Genomic DNA, 14,803 nt, shown 5'->3' with positions numbered 1-14,803 from the left:
CTCCTTGCTCCCTTTCCCGTAACCCTTGACTGTGACCTTACATCTGGACGGCACTTAGCTTTACTTTCCAGGATGTATGTCCGCACTTACTGTACTTAACTGTATTAATTGGCAGTTGTAAAATGTATTGTATCTTGAATTGCTTTGTTTAAATGTAAATTTGAATTTGTAATGTTGATGCCTTGTACTTAACTGTATACTTGCACTTTGTATTGCACTTAAGTTGTAAGTCACCCTGGATAAGGGCATCTGCCAAGAAATAGAAATAATAATAATAAAAAAAATTAATATAGTGGGCAAAGGGCAGACTTAAAATATAACCCAACACACATGATTGTTTCTGCAAAGACCAAAGACAGGGATTTGTCCTCTGGCTGGGCAGAGAGGAGATTCACCATAGGAGCCCTGATGGCAGTGCCTCAAGGAAAAACTGTAATAGGGAACAAGGAGCAACACACATAATTAACATTTGACAGGTGAAACCAAGAGAACAAACTATAACCGCACCACAGACTTGATTTCTGAGTTCTCCTTTAAAACAAACAACGATAAGATGATGAGATGTGACAGAAATCTGAGGTTTAGTTTCTAAAATCTGATTTAAAAAATAAATAAAAATGTTAAATTTATGAAGAATACCTGAATTTTTGGCACTTCTACAATGGAGATTCAAATTGACCAAAAGGGAGATCAGACACAGCGCTCCTCCACCAAATGTCCTGACCACCAACCAGCAAGACTCTGGGGGTAAAGCTAAAAGTGTGATGCAGTTATTATTATAACTCCATCATTAGCACTTATGTCTTTGGAACGATTTCATATTAATCCACACTGACCTGCCAGTGTGATGGTGACACCAGTGCTGTTCTTCTGAAATCCATGGGGTGTCTCTGCTGCACAGCTGTAGCTCCCTGTGAGGGTTTGGTTCAGAGTGTCTATGGGGTAAAGCGCAGAGCCACTCCTCTCTGACAGGAGCTCTCCATCCCTGAAGAAGGAGTAGAGGACCAAGGGATGGACGTATTCGGACGTCTCGGCATCACAGGTCAGGTTCACAGGCTCTCCCTCCTGCACTGAGCCTCCAGGGGAGACTAGCAGAGTCACTCTGGAGAAGAGATCTTAGACCAGGAGAGCAAGTCAAGCTCATAGCAAGCGGTAATTTGGATGGAAAGATCTCTACCACTGGAAAACACCTACTTATCAGCCTTGCTAATGAGAGACACTTTAAGACATGTAGACAATATACCATTCTGACAATATACCATAGTTCTTTCTAAGGGGCTTACCTCTTACAGATATCTGCACCTCCTCTGAGTCCAGTGAATGCTGACACCTGTAGATCCCCTCAGCGTCCTTCCTGACTGGAGAAATCCTCAGTATGTTTTGGGTTGTGTCAGACAGCAGTTTTTTGTTGTCTTTATAAAATGAACTTGAAGTTGACTTATCTCGACACACCAGAGTCACGTTGTCTCCTTCAGTGAGGGGCAGTGGAGGGGTCTGCAGGATCACCTTGTGATCTGAAAAGATTCATTTGGAGGAAGTGATGAATTGGCCGTCACTTCAGACATGGTGGCTGAGAGTGTGTGCCCTTAAAGATCACTGGGCTCCCACCTCCAGTGCTACCAGTATTACCATGACTTACCCACTACTCTGATGTGGACAGATGCGCTCCGTTCTCCCTCTGGTTGGGCCTCACACCAGTACAGTCCATTGTGAGACTTGTCTTTAAAAGTAACTAAACAATTGTCACCATTTGTCTTCTGGCACTGCACTGGTTCAGTTGCCTTGCCCTCTGCAGCCCTGTACCAGTTATACTGTCCTGCACTGGAGTCTCCTGTCAGGCCACAGCGCAAGGTAACAGACTCCTTAGGAAACAGCACTGTCCACTCCGGACTGAGAGACAGCCTGACCCTGGGGGGTTCATCTGAGAGAGAGAGAAAGAAAGGAGAGAGAAAGTGAAGTGTAGTGAAAGCAGTTTAAAAAATATTTTAAAATAGCTTGGTGACATAAAGGGAGACTTCTATTAAAACTTCTCCAATGGAAATGGTACCTTTTTTGTTTGTTTTATGTGAATATTGTTCAAGCTAATTTTGTTGAGTTTCAATCTTTTATAATTTTCTAATGAAATACAGCACTGTATTCTGTTACATTTTATGTGATGGTTTATTTTAGGCGACCCGAGGATCTACATCAATGTATTTTATATTCAGCAATTGTGTGGATAGGAGAAATGATCATATTTAAGTGAACAACATTTTCTAATGTTGATGGTTAGGTACAGGTAATAGGAACAGTATAATCCATCAACCATTCTCACCACATCATGTTATGAGGTTTGCAGAGATGACCTTTGAGTGGTTGATATATGTGTGTGTGTGTGTGTGTGTGTGTGCGTGTGGGAATCTGAACCACAGAAAAAAGGATGGAATACCAGGGCTTTCAGAAGAGAAACTCTGTCAATCTGAAAGAGCTGCTCTTTCTGTGCGAGTATGACAGGCAAGTTTCTCACAAACCACAGCTCAGCTCACCTGAGACATTTAAGAGGAAAGGGTCGCTGGGGTGTGTGGACTGTGCAGGCTGTCCTCTCTGGACCAGGCACCTGTACTGCCCCCGGTCAGAGCGGAGAACCGACGAGATTCGTAATATGTTTCCATCAACACTGCGGTCGCTGGTGTTGGTCACTGGGCTTCCCAGTCTGTCCTTGAACCAGAGATACTCCAGTCTGGGGAAATCCACACTGAGTCCACATCTCAGTGTCACTGGCTCCCCAAAGTACAGCCTCTCCCAGGCAGGCTCCTGTGTCACTGCTGGTTTGGGACGCTCTGCAGAGACAGGAAGGAAGATGATGCCAAGTTTCTGAAGCTCTGTCGAGGCCTATGAGTATTCCTTGTGGTCTCCTAGTGTGGTTTTATTCATCCCTAACCTGAACTATGGATATCAGTGGCTCCTGTAGTGCGACTCACCTGTCACAGTGATCTCCACGTCATTGCTTGTGCTGTAAATCCCCTTCCCTGCAGCTTCAGCCTCACAGTGGTATTTCCCCTCGTCCCCCTGTCTCACTTTGATGGTGTATGTATCCTCCCAACTGGACTTCACCACTCGTCCTTCCCTCACGTATCTGTATTGTAGTTTGTGTGCTGAGTTCTTTAACTGAGCAGCACAGTGCAGGGTGAGGGTCTCTCCTTCCCAGACTGTCTCTGATGGCTGAGCTGTGATGTGGACTCCCAGGAAAAGCTCTGCAGATGTAAGAGCACAACATGAAGTGTTAAAAGACTGCTTAGAACAATTAGTGGACGAAGACACAATTTGGCAGTAGCTGTAGCTTTATGAGTGTATTACTGGATTTAATTATTTGCATATAACTGGCATTGTTCAGCTGTACTGCCAAGTGAATGTTCAGGTTTTGCTGCAGGAACAGTTCATTTTTATGGTTATTTAATATTTGTTTAATTTTTTTAGTGAATTGAAGGGGAAAGACAAAGCTACCATCTGTTTATTGCGGCACAGTTGGGATACATTTGTTTGGGATGTGAGGACAGTATTACATCCACATACATCCTCTGTAACCACTCCAGAATTCATTATTACAGACTCACACCCTGCCTGGCCAGACAACTGGACCTCTGCTGCCCTGAATGGAAACTGAATGGAGGTCAAGTTAAGGTCTCTTTATTTTGACACTGGTTCTGATCCATCCTGCGATAACTCAGTCAAAGCTCCTTGTTCAGAGTTTGTTTAATGACAGATCCATTTTACTCAACCGTAAAACACCTCATCTGATTCCTGTTTCCTCCCCTTGTCTGACTCAATCATTCCCCTGTTCTGATACTGGTCAGCTGAAGGAAAGCTCTCACCTGTCACCTGTAGAGACACAGGCTGGCTGTAGTTCAGGTGAAATGAAGCGTCCTCTCTCCCCACTCGACACCAGTACTGTCCACTGTGGGACAGGGCAGCGGAGTGGACAGTATATCTGGTTCCAGCTGTGTCTCCACCGTGCAGGGCTGGGCTCTGGGTGCTGTCTTTGTACCAGGAGTAGCGCCAGCCAGTGGAGTAATTCCCCACATCACAGATTAGGGTCACATTGTCTCCTGTAAACAGCTGTCTTCTTGGAGGAAGCAGAGTCACACGGGTCTCTGGTGGATCTGTGGACAGAGTGGATATTGCAGTATATTGAGTGTGAACTTGGGAACTTTTATACCTATTGAAGCTTGTATGGAAGAAACCTCTACAGGGAAGGAGAAAAATCTGTATAATTATATTCATACAGCAACAGCCGCAGGGAATTTCATACACAGAAACTGAAACAAAACTGTGAATGAAATCAGAGGTTAAGGCCGCGTTTTGTATTAGTATGAAATTAAAATGCTTAAATCTGAGAGTCAATGCTAGGTGGTATAGATTTTAACATATTTGCATATTTGGTCAATAAGAGGATGTTTCATGTTTTTTGTTCAGAGGAAGTTGATACATAATAGCTTTTTAATTAATGAATACATTAATTTATTGATAACTCTTCAAAATTGTGTGCAGCACGGATTTATATATCATTTCAAAGTCAGACTGTTCAACTCGGTCAGTAATATTGACATTATTTATTGCGGTTTATTTTTGCATCACCTCTAACAGGAGCACTTATTGAAATGTACATGCTGTAACTTCTGAATTTCCCCTCGGGAATTAATAAAGTTCATAATAAAAAACACGCTACCTGAAGAAACAATTGCAGTTGACTTGGTTCTGTGCTGTGAAGATGCTGAAAGCCATCCATCTAAAATTATGTATCGTGAGCGTGTTTCAGCTGATGCCTATGTGAGGTGCTACATGAAACCACAAATATCTGCATAGAAGATTCAGTGTGCCTTTTGTAAAATGCATAAAATAAACTGTGAAGATGGCTTGGTAACTTTTCATCCACTCAGTCAACATGTCTTGGTTCTAATGAATTAATCCAAAATACATTTTTACACTCAGAATTTTTTACCCAGGACATGGCTGACTATGAAATAAATTAATAATAATCATGAAAAATAAATGAAGTGGACTAGCATAAGATAAAGTGTAAGAAACAACAACTGAATAACAAATGTATTCCTATTGTAATGTAATAAAATGATAGGTTGCGAATTCAACCCCGGTTACCTGAGAAAGGAAGCACTGCCCAAGGGGGAGGGGTTACAGTGCACTTCTGTGTGAACCTGATTGAAGATCTTTCTATCAAATGTTTCGATCAGGTTCCAACAGAAGTACACTGTAACCCCTCCCCCTTGGGCAGTGCTTCTGACTCAAAAGATAACTCATTAAACTCCAGCACTCACCAGACACTTGTAGCTGAATGGCATTGCTGTACTGGGAGTGATAAACCTCATTTCCCCTCCCAGTCCTGCACCAATACAGTCCACTGTGAGACGGGGTCACCACAGAGAGGCTGAGAACTGAACCAGTCTGCCTGTTGTGCTCAGTCTGGTACCGCTGGGTTTCCTGGCTGTCCTGGTACCAGTAATAGGACCAGTCTGCTGCCCCACTCTCAAACTGGCAGAGCAGGGTCACTCTCTCCCCAGTACAAAACTGTCTCCATCTGGACTGGACAGTCAGCACAGGGCTCGGCCGACCCTCTGAAACAGATATCAAACAACAGTATTACCATGTAGGGGACTAAACTAACAATGTTTGTACTATGCTTTGATCTGCAATTCTAGTCTGTATTGCACTTTTATAATGTTCTTATGTTTTGTATGTCGTCCTGGTCTGCTAAGAAATAAAACATATATTCAACTGTAGTATTTTATTTTTGTTCTTTCATCTCCTTATAAATTTTGTCTTCTTTTCAGCTGCTAAGTCTAGCTGTAAGACAAAGACACGTCACCAGATAACACAGTAAGAACAGCAGATATGCAGACCAGTACTGACAAAGCTCTCTCTGGGCTGAACTGGTCTAATACAGGACTATGTAAACAGCAGGCAGTAGCTCACCTGTCACTGTCAGCTGTAGTCCAGCGCTGATCTTCCTCACCCGTCCTGCTCTCACTTCACACTGATACACCCCCGAGTCTGCAGGCCTCACTGTCTGGATAGAGTGGTGCGCCAGTGACCCTGGAGGGGTTATTATCTCCTGTCCTTTCAGGAAACGGTACTGGAGAACTGTGTCTCGCCTCTTTGTGTGTAACTGAGTCTGACAGGACAGAGTCACCGTCTCTCCCTCCCAGAGTGCCTGCCAGGGCTGAATGGACAGGGAAGGGATCCCAAACAGCACTGTAGGAGACACACACTGAGTATTAGCAGAGAGAGGAGAAAACAACATAGGACATACAGTTTTTGAAAATGTAATTAAAATAAAAAGGATCTCTAATTCCTTAACAAAACCTCTTAGAATCAATGGCTACATGTAATAAGCGACGAAACAGGAGCAAACCTTGCTGCATAGTTTTATTTTCTGAATACTTATGCACAAAACCTTTGATAAGGGGAGAAGGGGAGTTTGAATGGGACGCAGCGGGAAAGAATCGGGGCATGGGAGAGAATGCGTTTGGGTTGAACTTTGTTGTGTATTAATACAGCAAGACTATCCGGAGGAGAAGGAAAATGACCTGTTGCCGATATCCTGTGAGGGGTTGAGTTTCGGGATCCGGGGCTGTTTCGGGGACTTAAGCAAAGGCTAGAGGCACCAGAGCGAGTTGACACTGAAGAGACAGAGACCGAGGAAGACTGCGATCGGGTTTGGGAGTTTATTTGGTTCTTTTTTGTTCCTTTTCGAATAACTTGGGATTGTTTAGCGCTTTGGCAATGGAGTTTTTTGTTCTTCGATAATTAGTGACTGGAAGCTTGCTTATATAGCTATTAGGACTTGCTAGGAGGAGTTTGGGTTTATCTATGTATTGTTTCTTTTTTCTATATGGGACAATTTTTAACGTGAAAGATCTGCTGCGGGACTAATTCGTGTTTTTAAGCATTTATTTTTCTACACTAATAAGAGCAACTACTGCCTCTTATTATGCCACAGAAACTGAAAATGCACATTGGATGAAAGCAAAGGGCTTCATGATTGGGCTGCTAATGAGCTTTGTATTTTGAAGCAATAAGTCTTGTGTTTGGGAGTATGTAATTTAAGCAGATTGAAATGAAATTGTTCATGTCCTGTGTTCCTTCACTTGCTCCTGCTGCTACTAACCTTTCTCTTGTATTTGTTTGTCTGCCGGCTTGTTCTCTTACTGTTTGTGGGTTTTTGTTTTGCTCCCCAGTTTAGTTTTTTTTTATGTATTGCTGTGCAGGGCGAAGCACTTATGCACTTTACATAATGCATTTGCACTTTTACCGGATGGTACAATAGTCCATTTCTGAAAGGTGATGTATACTGAAAAGGTATTTTATGTATTTATGTGACTGTGTATATTATATTAACTTATTACCGTCTGTGTGATGATTAGTGATTCAGTGTAATGTTTATGGATTTTAGATGGACGGAAAATGGTTGTGATTATCAATGTAAACTGATATGGGGAAGCGGGTGTATGAGAGTAGTAATTGTGAAACTGCTATATGTCGAAAAGAAGAAACTAATAACGAAAAACTGGTGGGGAAGTAATTAAAATGGTAAATGTTTGTATTTCTATTGCTGTTTTCCTCTCTATAATCCTATTTATTTATCTGGTGTTGGGGTTCAGTGGGTAAAGATCTAGGTTTGCTGCTGAGTCCTAAATGAAAACTTATATTGATAAGGGTTAATCCTTGCCTGGCACCCCAGCATTTACGTACAAATACCGTTACAAGGGGGTTTACTTGTTTGATAAATAAGTATTTAAAAACCTTGAAATGTCAACTCTCACAACAGGAAAATGTACTAATAGGGGTTTGTTTAGGAGGTCAGACAATTCCTGTACCAACTTGAGTTCTGCCTGTTTAAAAATGTAAGTGTACGTGTTTATCAAGAAAACCGATACTCTGGGTCACTGTTGTATCTAAATTACAGGAGAGCATATTTATCATGTCTTTATTTTAGTTACTTACTTAACACTCGTAACTTTACAGAGTTGCTGTAAAATTCTTCCTCTAGGTTAAGTCTTCTGGCAGTGCGACATTTGTAATCCCCACTGTGAGACACTGTAACTGGGTTAATGGTGAGGATTGGATTGTTGCCCATAGACTGGTTAAGACGTTTGTCTTTATACCAGCTGTATTCCCAGACAAGAGGGTCTCCATCAAACACACACTCCAATGTCACAGCATCTCCTTCATAATTTGTCCCATTTGAGGAGTGCAAGGTCAGCACAGGCTGTGTCTGATGGGCTGAAAGGAGACATAGGCAAATTATACTCTGTATTTTATGTTTGTTATCTTTATTTATTTTATAACGATTCAGCACAGTGGCAAGACTGCTGTACGCATCTTGTAAGAACTTCTAGTATTGATCAGCAACTATATTGGACTAATCCAAATCAATTTATTTTGGCTTATACAGGGCCTGTGTGCATCTGTCTGTGTCTTGAGAAGTCTGTAATAGACAGACACTAATTTCTCAAAACATTTGATTCCCTTGCCTTGACACTTCCAGAGAATGAGATAAACATGACTATATTGATAACAAATCTTCCTATTGTTTCTGTTTTTCAGTTCTACACAAGTAAAGATTGTACTATATTTTAACAAAGATTAAATAAGAACAATTTAGAATATTATACATTAATTAAATGTTTGTACACCAACCTGTAACACATTTTATCCAACAGGAAACACAGGTAAGAACTGTAAAATGAACAACAGATAAATAAGTTAAACTTAAACATTTGCAGAGAGTATAGCACATGGTGAGATATAGCTGATGCACTGTATGTATTTTTATTTAGTTTTATTTAAAAAAAAAATGGATTCCTAAAAATAATTATACACAATGCTGGTGCCATGCAGCAACCAACTATTTTCTTTGGTATGCTAGCAGACCATTTAAATTTCGATTTTTGGATGTATGGTTAGTGTGCATTCATTTCAATATGGACAACATTTTTATATGAGTTTTCATTTAACGGGCTATGTTACTTTTAAATTAATAATGAACTAATATTAATACGGGAACTGGCCATTTTAACTAAATTGAAAATAAATATTGAGTATGCATTCCACAATTATCTTCACCTTAAAAATAGTTAACTGTAAAAATATATAGTTCACAATGACATTTATACAATCATTTAGATTATACTAATAGACTGTGTTGAAAAACTGTCGAGAAAAACAAAACCAAGGAAACAAATCTTTAAGATGTTACCCCCAAAAAAACACTTTTCTTCGGCCCACAGAGAACATTTACCTTGTAATATATTTCTTAAAGAAACAATAAAAAACAGCCATGACAATTCCTTTCCCCGTTCTTTCTGGCTTCAAAGAGAAAAGACAGGGCAGCTAGCACTGAACAGAGAAATCAGTCTGTAAATAATTGACACGTCTACATCTCTAACCACCATAGTCATGATTCTATATCCATTTGACCTTTGAAATACATATTACGTCAATTAATAATTTTACTCACTTTGACTTTCCAAACTATCAAACAGTGTATTGTATACAGTTACACAATTCGTATTGTACAGTTAGGACATTTAACTGTCCCAATGTTTGCAAAATTGCCCGATAACTTGAACAATATTTCCTTGTATACATTTCCTTATACATTATGATATTGATATATTATTATAATTATGAATGTCATTCAAAGTAGTGAGTGTATTCAAACTTTTCTTGAATTAAATAACACAAGAATCTACTGTATTCAATTTGACGATTTAGCCGGAATGTAACATGGTTATTATATTTAGCTTTAAATTTGTGTTATATTTGTAAGTTATTATTTTGATGTAAATGTCTTACAGATTGTGAGAGTCTTCTAGTTTTCTTGCTAAAATCAGTGTAAATAATATATATATATATATTGTAGTATTTCAGGTATCGCGGCCATGATGGGGAATCAAACCCCATTCTCTTGTGCCATAGTGCAGCGATCTTACTGCATCACTAAAAGGAACAGGCCCCTTAGCAAGGCTCAAGATCAATACATTACCCTCTGGCACGCTACAATATAATTTATAAATAAGTATGTTGTAATTAATAATGCTTATTAAATTCAATTAATCACAGAATAACATGCAAAACAAACTTAATAAATTCTTGATACTAATTTAATATAGTTTCTATGTACTTACTGATGGAGAGGAGGAATTGGTCACAAAGCATGTTGTCTTCAAAATGGAGAATGTCCTCAGCAGAGCTCTATATGTCTAATTACAGTTTGAACAGTTTTAGAGAAATATGCCCTAATTGCATTGCCTGACAAGACAATGATCTGCTGTTGACCAAAAATACCCCACTGATCAAATACAAGAATAACTTGTGTGTTTCTTTATTTCCGGAACAGAACGTGAAAGACTGTGCAGTAAATATACACAGTGTTTCAGAAATAACTTTGCAGAACAGTATTGTCCACCAACACGGTTTCTTTCTTTCACCTTTTGAATAATAAAATACATTTTCATTTAGATAATCAAGCAGAACTGCAATGTGCTGCACATACTAGCACACACAGGTTTACAAATTCAATACAAATTCTAGGAAGTATGTCACTTAGTTGCAGTTTACTAATTTTACTAATACTGTTTGAGTTTCTGAAATGAAAACTATTTTTCTAAACTCCAGCTTTTATATTCTTTGTCTCAGTATAGCTTGACAATGCTTTTAATACAACTATTTCTGTTTCAAGTACTTAAGCATCTGTTGAGAAACAAAAAGTGAACAGAAGTGTTTAGAAGTTGCCAAAGTCAGACACAGGACAGGTGAGAGAGAAAGCTATTTTGTTGTGTTTCTTAGCATTCCTAATCTTGTTTTTAGTTTTGCCTTCATTTAAGTTAATCTTGTTTCTAGTTTTCCTAAATTGTAGTTAATTCAGTCCAGCTGCTGTGATGGCAATATTCATTGCATTTGACCACTAATATTTTGCAGTACTTTCATATGTGGATATTTATTACAAAAGAAACAAAAAGAAAATGTTAATATTTTGGTAGACTTTATACTACTGAGACTCTTTAAAACATGTCATTTATGCACTGCAGGCGCCACAGAAGATTTTTTCTTGTTCTTTTCAGCAAACTCAGTTGCAGCTTTCTGAAGCGAGTACAGGAAGAGCCCAACCACACGGAGACTGACATTTTCATCAAAGCTTAAGCATAGAAAACGTTCACAAACCCACATTATTATTATTTTAGATGTATGTGATGAAGCCCTGTGAAAAGTGAATTTATGGTCAATATAACACTTTTTTAGTACCCCGGGCAGACTTTTGACACTGAACAGTGAAACTTCAAAGTCTTATGAACTTCTGCAGTACTAAGTACTAAAATCTGACCTCCAGAACAGAAATTACAGCCATTTATATTAGACTACCAACAGCCAGAATAACTATATACAAGTAAAAAAGAATACTAAACAGAAACAGAATTTCAAACATCTGGCTTTTGAATATTGTCACTTTAGGCATTATATAGACAAATGCTATTCTTTACTGTTGATGCAGTAACTCATCTCATTCCAGCCACAAAGCTGCCATGGCGGTTTATTCTTGCACAGAGCACCCTGTCAGTGCCTTTCATAGTGCTGTAAACAGACTCAGTATCTATGAATTGTTTTTGAAGGGTAAGGTGTTTTATTTTCTGTCAGATTCCATCCGTCTAAGAATTGTGTCTATTCTGTATGAGCCCTGCTTCTGTGAGCTCTCACACAAAAACACAGCCCAGGGCAGCCTAGCTGCTCGGATATGGGCGTGTTTGGTATCATTGGAAGCTACAGCCCTGCCCTGTAAGAAAATGACAGATCCGCTGGCCAATGAGGGACAGGATTAGGGTAATAGGGCATGGAATGCGGCCCACCTCTGTCCTCTGTTTTCGGTTTTCGGGAGTGGCAGCCTTGAGCACCTATGGGAGACAGGATTAGAGTAATATGACGTAGAACGCTAGGACGTAGGACCCCAAAGAGATAACGAACACTGCCATCATACACACTTTGCTGCCCCCTGTCAGTAATTGATTGTACCAGCGCTGGAGGGAAAGTGGCTTCTTGTATTTTCTTTTATCTTTGACTTCCAATACATTGATAACGGATTTTTCTGGAATTTAATCAAAATGGAAAAAAACAACAACAATTCTGCATTTCACCAATACACATGTAAGATATTAAAGTTGGAATGTTTCCAGTTTCTAAACGTAATAAACACTACTTGCAGGAGTGGGCTGATGACAGTGATGCCACACTGGCTAGAAAATGTGAAAGCTTCATGGTTTCATGTCAACCAGTCTACAGGGGAGTATTATAACTTTTGAATAGTTTGGTAACAGAAAGCTGATGCAACTTTGTCACCTTGTGCTCAAGAGTGAAAATAGCATTGTGAATGTCTTTATATAATCTCGATGGAAAGCAGCTTATCAACACACAGATGCACACAACAATAGGTTGTGACTGCAACCCCGGTTATCTGAAAAAGGAAGCACTGCCCAAGGGGGAAGCACTTCTGCACACTTCTGTAGGAACACGATCAAAAGTCATGCTGCATGCTCTGCGCTGCACAGGAAAATCACGTTCACTGAACGGTACAGAGCATCCAGCTCCACTGTGCTGTCATAATAACTAAACACATCACGGGGTACAGGAAGCAAATCATGCAACACCATGTAACACGGGAGCAGCTGACACCTATTAGCACAGCTAATGCAGGACAACTGCAGGCTCTACCATGACCATCAAACCATAACATTGCGGTGTGCAGGAAACCATTCATGCACTCTTCGCATAACATGGGAGCATTGGCCGCTTGCTCCACTAGCCCAGCTAGGAGCGAGGCCACACCAGCTCTACAATGTTGTACAAATTAACAACAATATATATTGCGTGGCAGCAGGAACATTCATGCTGCCTGCGCACAGCACAGGAGCATCCGACTCAATCCCACTGGTCTCTGGATTTCCTCGCTCTCACCGAGACATGGATCTCCCCAGACAACTCTACCACCCCTGCTGTCTTATCCTCTCTCTTTGTCCTGTCCCACTCCTGTCCGTCTTACTGGGCGGGGAGGAGGAACAGGGCTCCTGCTCTCCCCTTCTCTCCTCTTCTCTGTCCCCCCCTCTCTCTCCTCTATCTCGACCCACAGGTTTGAATTCCATGCAGTGGAAATTACCTCTCCCTCTCACCTCTTCCTTCTAGTTCTCTACCGTCCACCTGGTCCACTCATCTCCTTCCTGGATGAACTCCACTTTCTCCTCTCCTCTCTCCCCTCGCGGTCCTCACCTACCATCCTCCTGGGAGACTTCAACATCCACCTCTCCAACCCTTCCCACTGTGCCGGATTTCTTCCTCTCCTTCACTCCTTTAACTTCTCTCTCTCCCCATCTCCCCCCACTCACAGGGCTGGCCGCCAGCTAGACCTCATCTTCTCAAGAGGCTGCTCCCCTTCGACACTCTCCGTGACACCCATGGACATCACGGACCACTACTTCATTTCCTTCTCCCTTTCCCTTCCCTCCCTCCCCTCTCCACCCACTCCCTCTGTCACCTTCTGCCGAAATCTCCTCTCTGTCTCCCCCTCCACCCTTGCCTCCACTGCCCTCACTCTCTTGCCTTCCATTGATTGTTTTTCAAATCTATCTGTCAACTGTGCTACCTCCTCTTTGTTCTCCTCCCTCACCTCCTCCCTTGACTCTCTCTGTCCTCTCACGTCTCGTCCTGCCCGTCCCTCCCCTCCTCAGCCTTGGCTCTCTGCTGTTCTCCGTGCAACCCGAACTAGTCTGTGTGCCACCGAACAGAAGTGGAAAAGGACCAAACTCCCAGCCGCCCTCGAACTCTACCGCTCCCTACTGTCCACATTCTCGTCCTCTCTCACCTCAGCCAAGAAGTCTTACTTCCAATCTCTCTTCGAATCCACTATCAACAACCCTCGCAAACTCTTCTCCACCTTCTCCTCCCTCCTTGCCCCCCCTCCCTCCTCACTCCTTGATCCGCTGCAATCTGGCTTCCGCACAGTTCACTCCACTGAGATGGCTCTCCTGGCTGTCACTGACTACCTCAGACGTGCTCGGTGGCCTCCCTCTCCTCAGTCCTCATCCTCTTTGACCTCTCGGCAGCATTTGACACCATTGATCACTCCATCCTCCTCTCCTGCCTCACTGACCTTGGGATCTCTGGGACTGCTCTCACCTGGTTCTCCTCCTACCTCAGCGACTGGTCCTACCAAGTGACATGGCGAGGCTCCTCATCCACCCCCCAACCTCTCCTCACAGGTGTTCCCCAAGGCTCCGTCCTGGGCCCACTCCTGTTCTCTCTCTACACTCGCTCCCTCGGCCCCCTCATCGCTTCCCATGGCTTCTCCTACCACTTCTATGCTGATGATGCCCAGATCTTCCTGTCTTTTCCCTCTTCTGACCCTCTCATCCCCTCACGCATCTCTTCCTGCTTGTCTGCCATTTCCGCCTGGATGCACTCGCACCACCTCAAGCTCAACCTCTCCAAATCAGATCTCCTCCTCTTTTTCCCCCACTCTTCCTCACCTTCTGCTGACCTCCCCATCTCGATCCCCTTGGAATCCACCACACTCTCTCCTTCTTCTTCCGCTAAAAATCTAGGAGTCACCCTCGATCCTGCGCTCTCCTTCTCCCAGCACATCACCACACTGATGCGCACCTGCAGATTCTTCCTGAGCAACATATGCCGGATCCGTCCCTTCCTCACCGACTACTCAACTCAGCTGCTCGTCCAGTCACTGGTCCTCTCCCGCCTGGACTAC

At 42.0% G+C, this 14,803-nt stretch overlaps 2 protein-coding genes across 2 annotated transcripts in view; both read right to left on the bottom strand.

The window, feature by feature from the left end:
* Positions 1-14,803, bottom strand: part of LOC136767282 (zinc finger protein ZFP2-like) — a 150,366-nt gene that overhangs the window by 109,149 nt on the left and 26,414 nt on the right. The gene's annotated exons all lie outside the window — the stretch shown is intronic.
* LOC136768034 (Fc receptor-like protein 5) lies at positions 420-8,206 on the bottom strand. The gene is made up of 7 exons (XM_066722089.1): positions 7,999-8,206; positions 5,313-5,609; positions 3,852-4,139; positions 2,961-3,233; positions 2,526-2,819; positions 837-1,115; positions 420-430 (listed from the first exon to the last, which is right to left on the bottom strand). Exons 1-7 carry the CDS (start codon positions 8,129-8,131, stop codon positions 420-422), a joined length of 1,575 nt encoding a protein of 524 aa, XP_066578186.1. The 5' UTR covers positions 8,132-8,206.

This window comes from Amia ocellicauda, chromosome 14 (assembly GCF_036373705.1).
Source record: "Amia ocellicauda isolate fAmiCal2 chromosome 14, fAmiCal2.hap1, whole genome shotgun sequence".
NCBI lineage: Eukaryota > Metazoa > Chordata > Actinopteri > Amiiformes > Amiidae > Amia > Amia ocellicauda.
This window is presented reverse-complemented; position numbering and strand designations above follow the sequence as displayed.